We start from the raw sequence: 14,090 nt of genomic DNA on the forward strand, positions 1-14,090 counted from the left end.
AGCACATTCTGTAACAATTAATGCTTGACACAAGTGGAAGGGGCTTTGTGAGCCTGGCCGCTGTTGGGAGTGTGGGGTGGGTGCAGTGTGCATGAGTGAGTGGAAGTAAATGGCTACCAAAACCTCTCTTAGTGATGAAATCCTGGGATTCTTGAATTTTGTGAACAGCTAGTACCAAGGCCTTGAGGCAGGAAAGCATAAAGCTTCCCAGGGAAAGCAGGAGAAAATGAGAGGAGGCTAGAAAGGTAAAGGGAGTGCCGAAGGCCAGAGGGCCTTGAAGGGTAGATGGAGCCATCCAAACTCTCTTAGTACATAGCAGCAAGCCTCCAGAGAATGACATTGCCAGGTCTGATTTGCGAAAATATTTCATCTTTGAGTAGCAGGGACATGCACACGATGGATCTGAATGGCTGAAAGAGTGAAGCATTTGCTCTCTGTAAAGCACTATCCCAAGGGCCGGGGCAGGCCCTGCTCTGGACCTGTGTGAGTTCGAATGGGGGGACCACGCCTAGGCAAGGGTTTAGCCCTGCCGTTCCACAGGGTGGTGGGTAGAAGTGCTGAGCTCTGGCCTCCCTAATGTCAAGATCAGGAGATGGCTCTGAGGACCACGCAGGTGTAGACAGACAAGTTAAATGATTCAGGGGTGACACATCCACGCGTGCACCCACTTCATTTTCACATTTTAATTCACTTCCTTGGCCTGTCAGTGTGTTTGTTTATTTGTTCATATTTTGTTTTCTTTCAAAGGGCAAAATGCCTTTTAACTGACGTTTTAAATGTGGTAACATTTGTGCTACAAAGGGACATTTAAAAGGAACAATGGAGACATTTTCTAAGAATATTCACAATGCAATTTGATTTATAGGTGATGGAGAACAAAGCATCATAGAAGGCTCTTCGATAATTCATAGTCTTTGAACATGGAAATCCCATGACTGAGTTGAGGAGACCAGCCTGTTTGTCCTGTCCCTGTTCCCCTGCTCAGCTTTCAGCTTCTGCTGGCTGGGGCTGCTGCTGTCCCAAGAGTACTCATGGTAGAAAGGGGGCCCCTAAAGTCAGACTGTCTCATTCCAAAATCCAAGTCGCCATTTCTACTCATCGCGTGCCTTTGCTTTTTTGTAATAGTGGCTTCCTTAAGAGAGGGGAGGGGAGTTGACGTATTTGAGGCCTGCTGACCCCAGGTGGAAAGAGTGGCAGGTGAAGAGGCAGGTTTAGGATTTGTGGCCAGGAACTTCTGTGCCATCCAGGGCTCTGAGCTGTCCTGCTGGCACCTGGAGGTCTTCAAGCAATTTCTTTCTTTCCTATCAAAATCATGTCTCTGTCCTTTCAGCTTCATTTCTCTCCATGCCCTGTACTGGTTCCGTCTGTGTACTGTTGTCCATCTTCTGACTACTCTCACTCCCCTTTATTAAACAACAGATACTTGGTGCTACAGCAGGTTAAAAAGATCAGATTCTATTTCAAGGAGAAGCTTGGGGTCACTGTAAATGCCTCCCACTTTCCCAAGTGTAGTCTATGGGCTTCGTTGATCTGTGTTCATTGTATGTCCAAAATAAATCTGTGGGCTATGTAGCCAGCTGTGTGTCCTAGCATGGACAAGAGGTGTTGTTCATCAATTTAGGATGTGTGTGTGTGTGTGTGTGTGTGTGCTCACACGCATGCGTGTATACATGTAGATGGTTGTGCTGACCTCTTTGGAGTGCTTATGGATCTCATTGAGGAAAGTCTGCCATGTTTGGGGGTTTGATGCAGTCAGCACAGTGGCCTGTACAAAGAGGAAAGAGCTTCTGGAATACTTCCTACTCTTTTGGGACCTCTCTTACATTGGCACGGGAATGAGGTCTTCTCTGTTATGGTGACAAACACTTGGTGAGCATTTGTCTCCTTGTTCTGTACCTTGCTTGATATTGATAGAGGATCTTCAAAAATGTAATTTTACATCAATGTAATTTATTAGTATTATACTATCCTATCCTTTAATGGTCTATATATTTTTTCTGTCCTTATGACATTTACCAGCTCTTGAGCCTTGTGAGACCAACACCACCATTCCAGGCTGGGTGGTAAGGTAGAAGGGACATGAAACCCACCTTAAGTTCTTGTCTGATGCTTACTAGTTGTGTGACCTTAAGCAAATCAGTAAACCTTTGATCCTCAGTTTTCTCATCTGTAAAAATGGTGATCTTTGGACTCCCCACTTCATAGTGCTCTGGTGAGGTTGATAAGCCATGGAATGGTAGATAGGTGTGAGCTCTTAGCAGGCACCTTCAGGAATTGCCTTTTTCCTCCTACAGCTCTCCAGTCAGAGAGGTTTGTGAGGTAGAACAGGAAGATTTGGAATTGGGAGGGAGGAGGTCAGATTTTCATGCCTGTCCCTTGGTCTCCTCTTTTACAAAGTGGGAAGATGGTTCTTAATGACCAGTCTCCCTCAGACTGAGGTGGGGGCTGATCAGGGGAACTTGGTCATCAGATTTTGCCAGGTTACTGATACCCCAGGAGGGAAGGGGCAGGCCTTGGGGACAGTGATCAAGTCTTAAGGTTTGGCCTCTTTCTTAGGTCATTGTTAGTGTCTTTATTCTGGGAGGAGAGGCAAAGAAATTCTTCATAAAGTTTTACCTAGAGCTTGGAGAAGAGGCTGTGATGTAAGAGGCCTTGATGGAAGAAGGAGCTGGTTCTACAGAGGCTGTGGCTGTGCCCCAGGTTCCTGAGCATAGCTGGTGGGGAGGACACCATTGGTACTGGTGACTTAGGGTGGAACCACCCACACAGGACAAGATGCTTGGTCCAATAGAGAACACAGCCAGAATCCAGCCCTGGATTTGAGTGGCTCCATGGAGAGAAGCAAGCCCAGGGAACCCCAGGAAAAAGTCTGAAGATGACATCAGGGCCTTTCAGCACCCAGGGTGTGAAGGAGTGACCCTTGGGAATTTGCCTCAAACAACAGGTTGGCAGGGGACCCCAGAGGGCTTTTTGTCAGGCCTATCTCACTGTCCTGCCCTCTCCTTCTCTGGGATGCTGCAGGTGGTCTTTGGAGTAATGGGAGTGAAAGTGTCCTGTAAATCCTTGAGGGCTTTCCTCTGCTCAGCATGGCCAGCTCAAGGCTGGCTGCTTCCAGGAGCCTGTGACCAGCTGAGAGGCAGACAGAAGACTGGTCCTTGGCTTGTGCATGACCTCCTCTGCAGGGAGCTGCTTCTTCCAGCTGTCTGCTTGCAGGCTGGGCTGTAGCGATGGCTTAGTCCTGAGCAAGGGGAAAAGATTTCATTAGTACCAAGAACTCTAGAATGAAGGAACTGCATCTACCAAGGCAGACTGGCATCTCCTCTGTAGTTGTTGTTCTAAGAGGCTAAGTGGCTGGACTGGGGCCACCAAGCCACAGTCTGTCAGAGGTGGCCTCTGTGCTAGGAGCTCTTAAGCTGAGGCCCAAGAACTTGGCTGGTTGTTTGTTTTTCTGTTTTGATGACTTTCAGGTAATCACCGGAGACTGCTCCAGCTTTGGCACTCATCCCTCACATGCTGCTGCTCCTGATTAGAGGACTGGAGGGAGCAAAACCCTTCTCCATAGACCCCCTTTGAGGGGGCCCTCAGCATCCCAGCTGCTTGGCCCTATGCCCATTTGGTGCAAGCTCCTCGAGGGCAGAAACTGTCGACTTTTTCTTATTTGTATCATTAGTGCTTAGCTTGGTGCCTGGCACATAAGAGGCACTTAATAAAAGTTTGTTTGCTGTGTAATTGGTTCTCTTTGTCATCCTGTGTATTTTAATTTAGAAATGTGATGCTGAGAAGGGGAGAGGGAGGAAGGGAGCAAGAAGATTAAGTTCCTTTCATGTTCCCGGGGCTGTGCTGAGTGCCTTACAAGTCTCATCTCATTTGATGCTCACACCCTCCCTGGGCCTAGGTAAAAATAGGCCACCTGAGGTGGGCAAGAGCTGGAGAGCTCCTGCCTTCAGGGTGCAGCTTTCCTGGCTCAAGTTCCATTTCTCATTCTCTGGATTCCCAGATTCAGTGGCATAAATACTCAGTCTGGTTTTGGACACGTATTTGTGATTTTTTAAAAAAAATTTTTCAATTATATGTAAAAACTATCTTTAACATTCATTATTCAAAATTTTAAGTTCCAGGTTTTCTCCCGCCCTCCCTTCCCTCTCCCCCTCACTGAGAAGGCAAGCAATTTGATATTAGTTGTACATGTGCAGTCGTGTTATGGAAAAAACCCAAGAAAAAGAAAGTTTGCTTCAGTCTGTATTCAGACACAATCACTTCTTTCTCAGGGAGGACTGAGGGTGGGGAGTTTGCATTTTGCATCTGGAATCCTTTAGAATTGTTTTAGAACGTTGTTGAGAATGGCTGAGTCACTCACAGTTAAACATCGTCTAATAGTGGTCTTACCGTGTACAATGTTTTCCTGGTTCTGCTCGCTTTACTCTGCATCTGTTCATGTAAGTCTTTCTAGGTTTTTGCTGAAATCATCCTGCTTATATTCTTATATTCTTATAGCACAATAACATTTCATCACAATCACATAGCACAACTTGTTCAGCCATTTCCCAGTTGATGGGCATCCCTTCAGTTTCCAGTTCTTTGCTATCACAAAAAGACCTGCTATAAAGAATACATGTGGGTCATTTTCCTTTTTTTTTTGGATGTCTTTGGGATACAGCCCTAGAAGTGATATCGCTGGGTCAAAGGGTATGCAGTTTTACAACCCTCTGGGCACACATTCTTGTGATTTCATTAGAACTGGGAAGCCCTTACCTAGAAACTTCTGCTGCAGATGGACCATTTCCTTCCAATGCCTGGTCTTCAAGGTATCCAGGGCACTTGCTCAGCATTCTCTCCCCAGGGCCGCTTTGTAGGTTGTATGCTTTTAACAGGGTTTTGTTAAATTGATTGGGTTCATTTAAAAACCCCACTTCTTCCACTCACCCTCTTTTTTAAATTAGCCAAAGGATGGTGGGACGGTTGCTCAGCCTACCTCTCAAGTGGTTTGTAAAGGCTGGTCTTGACATGTCTGCCAGGTTCATCTCTTCTAGCTCCTGTTCCCACTTAGGAGAGCACCTGGCTCAAGGGGGTGCATTGAATAGATGCTTAATCAGTATTTCACGGTGCCTGTCGTGTAGTAGGTGCTTAATGTTGAGTGATTGTTTAATGTAATGAGATTTTGAAAGCACTTAGGGTTATAGTGAGGATGGAAGAGGGATGAAAGGATTAGAGACCTGAAGACTGGGGAATTGTGGATTGGAAAGGGCAGCAGAACTGGGGATGTGAGAAAGGAACAGGAGGATGTAGGAAAGAGTGAGGTAAGACACCAAGAATTGTTGTTGTTGAGTCATAAATGTGGTGAAGTGACTTACTGAGGGTCACATCGTTCTTACTAAGTGTCAAAGGCCAGATTTGAACTCAGATCTTCCTGATTTCAGGCCTGGAGTTCTACCCATTGGACCACTCAGCTGCCCCTTCACCATCCTAGTCATCTTCCTTTGCACACTGCAAAATAGTAGGGGGAGGGGAAAGTCAAGACCTGGGATTTCTTGGTGTGGGGAACTCTCTCCATCAGTGCTGGTGAGCAGCTCTTTGGCCACTGATAGCCATAGAGAATGGCCTGGAGTACCGAGGGACATCAGAATAAGTCAGACACTTTTGACTTGCCTTGAGGTTGGGCCCCTATTCCTGCTGCCCTAGTAGTAGTCCTGGAACTGTGTTCTAACTGGTGCTGGCTTCCTGATCCTGTGCCCTTGATCTTGGCTTCACTTCCTTGGTCCCGCCCAGGTGACTGGCTGAAAGGAGTTGGGGCTATCTGTGGCTTCCATCTGCATCTGCTCCACTCTCGCCTCCTGCTCTGGGGGAGCAGCTGTGTGATGAGCTTGGGTTTTCATCTTTTCCTTTGACTTTTCCTACCCTTGCCACTTGTATTAAAAACATTTCTCAGCCCCTTCCCAAGTCCCTCGATAGCTTCTTTACTTTAGGGTTGCCCAGATTTTGGCTGCCCTTCCTACCCAACTTGAGACTGGAGAAGAAAGTGTGAACCCTAAAATCTTACCCCCCAATCTTGCAGATGAAGAAGTGGGAGCTCCCAGAGGAGATGGGAATTTACTCAAAGCCCCCCCACCAGCTCACGTGTGGTAGAAGGAGGAAGAAAAGGAAGAGGGGATGGAGGAGAAGATGGGGAGAGATAGAGAGGAAGGAAGTCAACAGGAAGGTGGCCTTCTGGCTAAAATGAGGATCTTTGATTGTCTTTGCAGCCCAATCCAACAAGAACCATATCCATGCCACAAATTGTGCTGGGGACTGAACCTGTCTGCAGGTTCTTCCTGAGGGTGCCTTGCCCTTCCTCCCTTTCAGTTCCTGGGTATGTGCTTTGTTCTTCCTGGAATCCATCTCCCAGGAGAACGGGAGCTTCTGCTTTTCATTTGGCCTTTGTCTCCTCAGCACCTAGCCATGGCCTTGAGCATAGTAGGTCTTCAAGTCCTCATGGAGTGAAAGAAGGTTCAGGGACGTTGTCACCAGATTTCTGCACCCTCTGGGAGCTGGAATTCCATGGCCCTTGTTATTACAGTTGTAAGATTGTCTGGCCCTGTGGTTCTACTGCAGACCAAACAACACAGAAGAAAGCCAGAGCTTTGTAAGGCAGGTTTTTCTGAGGGAGGGGTAAGTCTTTTCCTTTGTCGGAGCAGAAAGTGCCGGAGCCAAAGAAGGAACATCATGCTTATTGTGTAGCTCTTTCATTCATGTCACTTTATACATTTTTAAAAGGAAATTAATTCAATGGAATGTACTACAGCATGGCCGGGATTGTTTGTGTAACAATATCACACGCTGCCAGCAGCTGGTGGGAAATATATTTCTCTGCTGTCCTTTGTGGGGCAGGGTGCTGTTGTACTGTTATTGTGCAAACATTCTTTAAAAACCTGATTGTCCTTCAGCTGCTCCAACATCACACAAGTTGGAAAACACATTTCTAAAAAATAACAAGTGGCATTTGTATTTTCTGAATGTTGCCATGATTCTGTGAGGTGTTGTCACCGTACCGTGCCAGTGAGGGGCTGACCCAGAGTCATGCAGTTGGGATTGGACACCCACCTATGTACAGAGCTCCAACTTCTCAGATGCATCCATCAGGGGATGGCCATTGCTGCTTTAAAGGGTTTGTCTCAGGTCGTCTTTAGTTGCTGAGTCTGTGATGTTACCTCTGTACATATGCTGAAGGGTTTGGTTTATAAATTCACTACTTGACAGATGTTGGAAAGCAGAGAAACTGAGAGCTGGCGTTTCAGGCCCTGTTGTCCATCAAAGGTCAGGGAGTGATTGAGAATCAACATGAATGGGACCTGGTTGAAATTGGGGAGACCTGGCTCCTGTCAGCCTCCCAGCAGCTGCATAGAGATGCCCAGTCACCATTAGGTTATCAGACATTGAGGACTCTTCACTCCTCAGGGATCATTCACCTTTGGCACATTTAAAATTTATACTTATGTTTTGTTTTTCAGGACAGCCCCTGTACATACTGTGCCTGTCTGTGTGAATGAAGAGGCAGATGCCCTCACGCTCGGTATGTCTGTTATACTCGTTCTTACTTGGTGGTCATTAACATGAAATTTAGTTAGGATGTCCACAGGCCAGATCTCGCTGCCCCTTTGCATTCCAGGCCCGTGGCTAACTGCTGGCCAGAGTCCTGGCTCTGCTCCTTGTGGACTGGGCCCCTGGGCAAGCCTCCATCTTCTCTTATGCTAAACAAGGAGTTTGAACAGGATGGTCTCCCAGGTGTAAAGCCAGGATCCTTTAATTCCCCTCACAATGATGTGACTGTGACGATTTAAACTTAGCCTTTCCAAAATGGAATCTGTTGGGGGTGTAAGCTCAGTTCCATGTGGACAGTCTTGGGTGGGTAAAGGTGAGGACTTCTAAACCTTAGAGTTCTCATGAGGCCCCCCAGGGAACAACAGGGAATTGAGGTGTGAGAGCGAGATATCTCGTGCATTTCCGTCTCTTCCTGTGGGAAACGTGCTGGGAGAGAGCATCCCCGCCCTCGAGATTGGCCCGGGTCTGAGCACACCTATTGTTGTCTAACAGGCACGGTATTCAGGTGCAAACTATGCGGCCGGAGAGCTTAAGTAGGGTCAGGAAAGCCTGAAGGCGCTCTTAGCGCTGAGGGGCCCTTAGAGGACAGAAGGCCCCTCTTCCTTCTCTCCCTTTCTTCTCTCTTCCCTCTCCCCTCTCTCCCTCTTCCACTTCCGTTTCCAATCTCTTACTGTAAGATCTTTGCCTCCTTGGGAGATTTCTCTCTCCTAAGGAAGAATTCCCCCTGCACATGTAACCAAGACCCTGAATAAAGCCTAACCCTTGTTCGACTCTGGAAAGTCTCTTCTCTCATACGTTTATCTGGTTTGGCCAGCAGAAGACCTGCAATAGGTAAGGTAAGACTCGGGTAGCCCTTAGGCCTCTAGGCCTGACAGGAATCTTTGATCATCTTTACTTGAGCCAACTCCTACTGCTGGGTTGTTCCTTCCCCACCTTGCTGCCAGGGCCAGGCCCCCCATCCTCTCCCACGGGGCTAGCCTCAGAGCTCCTGGTGATTCCACCCTCATCCCCATATCCAACTGGTCACCAACTGCTGTTGATAGAGCTGCTCCCGCACTATCAGCTTCTCTCAATACGTGTTGTTCAGTTGTGTCTGACTCTTCGTGACCCTATTTGAGGTTGTCTTGGCAAAAATACTCTAGTGGTTTGCAATGTCCTCCTCCAGCTCACTTTACAGAGGAGGAATGGAGGAAAACAGGGTGAAGCGACTTGCCCAGGGTCACTCAGCCAGTGAGCGTCTGAGGCGGGATTTGTCTTCCTGACTCCAGGCCCTATGCTCTGTGAACTACGACACCCTCAGGCTCTGTCATTTTTTAATAGTATCTTATTTTTCATCAAAAAATAAAATTACAAGGAAAAATAAATACTGCTGGTTTTCTTTAGCTTGATGCTTTAAACCGGGGTATTAAAAATAACATTTTTAAATGGACAGAATGCATCCAGGTAGGCAGCATGTTCGAATCCTTCCTCAGATACTCACTCTCTGTGACCCTGGGCAAGTCACTTCACCTCTGTGTTCCTTCAGTTTCCTCTTCTTCAGATGAGATAATAATTACAAAATGCTTTTTCAGCCTTGAAAAGAGCTCTCCAAATGCTGCCTCTGCTCCTTCTGTGATGCCTCTCAGGACCCTGGGCAGCTCTCTTCACAGTGAGTTGTGGGGAGGGTGCCCACCTACATGGAGACAGGAAGTTTCCTTGGCCAGGACCCTCCTAGTTTGGGAGGTGACTCTGAGCAGAGCGAGCAACCAGGCATGGGGCATAGCCCCTGAGCAGTGTGCCTACACTGTGCTATGCAGGGAGGGGAGGAACAAAGCTGGAACAGCTGATGGCTTAGGGCCAAAACCACAGCATTTGGTCCTGAAGGCTGTAGGAATCAGCTGAGTAAAGGAGCCCATGGCCCCATGGGGTGACTCACTGGGACCTAGACTGGATGGAGCACCCAGGATCATGAATGTAGAGCCGAGAAGACCCGAGGGGCCCTCCAGTCAGTTCACTCAGTTGACAGAGGAGGAAATGGAGGTCCAGGGAGGTGAGATCATGCAAGGAAACAAATACCTGAGGCAGACCTTAAACTCAGATTTTCATGAGTCCAGGACACTTGAAGCAGGGAGAGACCCAGTAAGAGGTTTATTCAGTAATCCAGGCTAGCCATATGGAGGCATCGGTGACAAGAACTGGCTGCCAATTGGATAGAGATGTGGATCCAGGAGAAGGAGGCATTGAGGCTGATGCCCAAGATATGAACCTGGGTGACTTGGCCACAGTCAGGGAGTGAGGAGGAGTCAAGTGAAGGAGACGAAGCTTTTCCCTGGGAGAAGCCCTTTCCTGAGTCTGGCTTGCTCTCTGGTCCTCCCTTGATCCCCCAGAGACATTACATGAAGCCCTCCTATGTTCCATTGCCTTTCATGTCACAGAGAAAGTACCCTGGACCTGTGGGAGAAAACAGATGGTTAAACAAGGCCCCTAGTTCAAAGCCTAGTGTCACTGCCTTAGTGGGAGCTCCATGGCCAGAGGTGTCCAGGCTGTGCTCCAGCCCTGCTCAGTAGCCCTGGTTTTTTGAGCCTGACTCCCCCTCTCAATCTTTCTTGAAGGATGTCACTTGAGGAACTCATTTGAAATCCACATTTATTTTCTCTCTCTCTAGCTTGCAGTCTTGTGACTTTATAGAAAAGCTCTCTAAGATCTGCTTTGTCCATATGCCCATGCTCTTAAGGGGCCAGAAGTTGCCCCCTGGTCAGTCTCACCCTCAGACACTGTCACTGAAGTCTAAGGCTCTGGCTCCACAGGTACCCATGGGGAGAGGCCAGAGAGGAGGATTGATTCCCCCTGCCTCCTCTGGGCACTTGGTCCTTGTGATGTAGGGACTCACCATTCCATGGTGGGTTTAGTGATCTGACCTTTAGCTCAGTGTGGAATTATAGGACCATATTGATTTTGTGATTTTCATGATGTAATTCCTTTTAAAAAAGATGCAGTTGGGCAGCTAGCCGGTGTGAGACCTGGACTCAGGAGGATCTTCAAATTCAGCCTCATACCCTTACTAGCTGTGTGGCTTTGTTTGCTTCAGTTTCTTTGTCTGTAAAATGGTCTAGAGGAAGAAATGGCCAATCACTCCAGTATCTTTGCCAGGAAAATCCCAAATGGGGTCATCAGGAGTTGGTCACAATTGAAAGGAGTGAACATTGAGATACTTCATTGTTTCAAAGAAACTACCATGGCAGCTGCCTTGTTGATTCCCATAGATCATGTCTAGTGTTCTTGATGCCGTTTTCTGTTTATACCTAGATTTTATTAACAAAGAAGTGGCATTTTAGGGAATGTTTGAGGACTCTCTACTTTCAGACCAGTATAATAATTTTTGTGATATTGGTAAGGGAAGAGTCCCTTGGCTGGGCTTGTCTGCATATTATTTGACTCCAAAGACCAAGATTTTCTCTTTGCCCACCTGGATACTGACCTATTTAGGGGACCAGTGGCTGGCTGCCTATGCTGTTAATGTGACAGAGATGGTCTCCATTTATTCTCACTCTGTTTCGTGCCCTTCATGGTTACCCCAGAAGAGAAGGTAAATTCTTGATCCCTTCTGTACCTTCAGGAGTGTGGAAAAAGGTACTTTGGGTAAGGACCAGTGATTCAGGGAAGACCTAGAAGAGTAACATTTCACTCAATTCAGACTCATTTCTGCCTCCAGTGAGTGATGTAAGCAGTGAATTCAAGCGTCCCTGTTTCTTGTGTTTCAGAGGACATGGAAGATGAAGAGATTTTGAATGAAGATGTTGTCCAGCCCTCAGCCCTGTCACTGTCATTGCTGAAGCTGCAGGTGACATCCAAGCCAATGAGCCTCTCAGCAGCAAAAGTAAGTCTGGCATTTCTGAGGAGAGAACATGGAAGGGATGTTGGATCTTGGGAGGTTTCCTTGCACCTGGTTGGAAACACCATTGCCTTGGGCCATGCTCTTTGTTTGGAGCTCTTGGCCTCACTCTGTATCCTTCCTCTTCCTCCCTTGCCCAGGAAGGAAGGGAATGCTGGCATTGATCTCCAGCCCTCTGCATCCATATGCACATGTGCCATTGGTTTAACTCAGAGAAATGGGAGGAGGAGCAGAGAGGAGTACATGGGCTCACACACAGCTGGCTGCTAGAAATGTTCAGGCACTTAAGAAAATGAGTTCTTCCTCAGAAGGATCCTAGCCTTCAGAGCTGAAATCACCAAGGAGACTCGGGCTCAGGTGCAGGCAGGGGGTTTGTATGAGGCCACCCAGGGTGCTAAGAGCTGACTGGAGCTTCCAGCATATGGCCAGCGTCTTGTGTAAGCCGTTGTTTTACAAGGAGATGCTGAGGACCAGAGGGAGAGGAAGTTGGGGCAAGAGCCCTCTGGCTCTGTATGCTGTGCTCTGCTCTCTGATCTCTGGTGCCCTCTGTGGAGTACGGCTATGGCACAGCAGTCCTGTTGATGGCCCATGTGAACAGGACACCTGAGGCAGGGTTTGGCTTTTGCTGATCAGTGGGCTCAGAGAGGCTGCCCAGCTAGTAAATCCTGGAGTGGGCATGAAATCCCCAGTTTGCCTGCCTGCATCACATGGTGAAGATGTGGTAGGGGGCAGGAAGGAGGAAGTGAGCCTTTAGTTATTCAGAGAGCAAGCTCAGGGAAGAGGAGGCTGGTCCACAAGCCAGAAGAACCCAGGTTCAAGTCCTGCTCCTGCCCTGGGCTAGCTGGGGCACAAGGCATGACTCTAAGATTCTTAGCTGCAGAAAACTGGCTGACCCGCATTGGTGGAGGGACTGTTTACAGGGAGTGAAAGGACCAATTGTCAGCTTAAGTGAAACTGCTTCTGACTGGGACTGTGAAATGAGTGATGGAGGTGTGCCTGCTACTGAAAAATCCAGTCAGTCCCAGTCTTTACCCTTCAGCTGCTGTGAACGTAAGGGAAGGACACTTACTCAGAAACTCATTGTAGTTGATAGAAGACAGAAGTGTAAAGAGTAGCTTTGTTAAGAAATGCTCTCTGTTTCCAGCTCCAAGTCTGCTGATTTAGGCCATGGGCCAGGTGGTGGGCTGGTCGCTGCTGCACCAGAATAATTGTGAAGTTTTCCTTATTTTTGATAACCAGAGGTCCGGGTCTATTGGAGAGTGGTTTGGGAGAGTGAGATGAGCTATCCCAGCTCAGGAGGATTCAGGGAAATCAGGACCTGAAAGACTAAAGGGAGGATAATCAGAATCTGTTCACTCATCTGCTGGCACATAGACAGGGCCTGCTCTAGAATCTCAAGTCAAGGGGAGGGACTAGGATGGAGTAGGGGGCTCAGTGCTGAGACTAGGATTGAAGCTGGGATAGGAGGCATCTCCCTCTCCTTGGAAGCTGGTCCCTTAAAGTCCTTGGGATTTTTGATGGTCCCAAGGTAGATCCCTGGTGATGCCGGTAAGGCTACCTGCACACGTGTGTAAGTTCAGGCTGATGATCGACAGAGAGAGTGGCAAGAGGTCCCTTGGGCCTTGGTCATTGGGCTCAGCTGTAGCTCTCACCTGTCCCCTCCTCTCTCTAACCCCATGCAGCAGAGAGGCAGAGGGTGGAGCTGTGCAGGCTGCACAGAGGAGGGGCAGAGAAAGAGAGGAGGCCACTGAGCAGGAGAGAGTGGCCAGAGCTAACAGTGTGACTTTTGCCCTGCCCCTCCCCAGACCTCACAGAAGAGAAGTACATGAGCCGTCACCCTGGCTCTTCTGGGGTGATATGACAGAGGACTTGTGAATTAAGAGCTAAAGGGGATCTTGGGAAGGTGATATTATTAATAAGTCAATCAGTAAACATTTACTAAGTGCCTACTATGTGCCAGGCACTGTGCTGAGTGCTGGGGATACAAAAGGAAGCCAAAAAGTCCCCACCTTCATGGGGAGACAGCATGCAAACAAAGATGTACAAAGTGAGCCACAGACAGGAAAAATAGGAAGCAGAGAGAAGGCCCTAGAATTAAGAGGTACTGGAGATCGCTCCCAGTAAAAGATTCCAAGGAGGTCAGGTGGGAGAGTGGAGGAGACAGAACATTCCAGACTTGGGGGGATGTGCAGAACCAAGGGACGGCATCTTGTTCATGGAGCAGCTGGGAGGCAGGCATCACTGGATTCCAGAGAATGTGGTGGGGAGTGAGGTATAAAAAGATTAGGGGGACTGAGTTATGATTAACAGAGCATTCTGTATTTGCTACTGAGGTCTTAGGGAGCTCCTGCAGTTTATTGATGAGGGGAGGGACAATAAGATCTGCTTTAGGAAAGTCTCTTTAGTTGCTGAATGGAGGTTGGATTAAGTGGGGAGAGACTGCAGACAGGCAGAATGCTCAGTAGCTATCGCCCCTGTCTGGGTGTGAGGGGTTGGGAACTTGTGCTAAGGTAGGTGAAATCAACAGGCCTTGGCAACAGCTTGTATGTGGGGAGTTAGAGAGAGTGAGGGGTCAAGGGTGACACCTAGATTGGGAGAGGATGGTGATGCCCTTGACAGTCATAGGAAAAGATAGAAGATAGGG

The 14,090-nt window shown here is 48.1% G+C and overlaps 1 protein-coding gene across 1 annotated transcript in view; it reads left to right on the forward strand.

The window, feature by feature from the left end:
- Positions 1-14,090, forward strand: part of MINDY4 (MINDY lysine 48 deubiquitinase 4) — a 143,488-nt gene that overhangs the window by 50,830 nt on the left and 78,568 nt on the right. Inside the window, exons 6-7 of the mRNA XM_072599194.1 lie at positions 7,485-7,546; positions 11,316-11,431. Coding sequence (XP_072455295.1) covers positions 7,485-7,546; positions 11,316-11,431 — 178 coding nt within the window. The remainder of the gene's footprint in view (positions 1-7,484; positions 7,547-11,315; positions 11,432-14,090) is intronic.

This window comes from Notamacropus eugenii, chromosome 3 (assembly GCF_028372415.1).
Source record: "Notamacropus eugenii isolate mMacEug1 chromosome 3, mMacEug1.pri_v2, whole genome shotgun sequence".
NCBI classification, from domain to species: Eukaryota; Metazoa; Chordata; class Mammalia; order Diprotodontia; family Macropodidae; genus Notamacropus; species Notamacropus eugenii.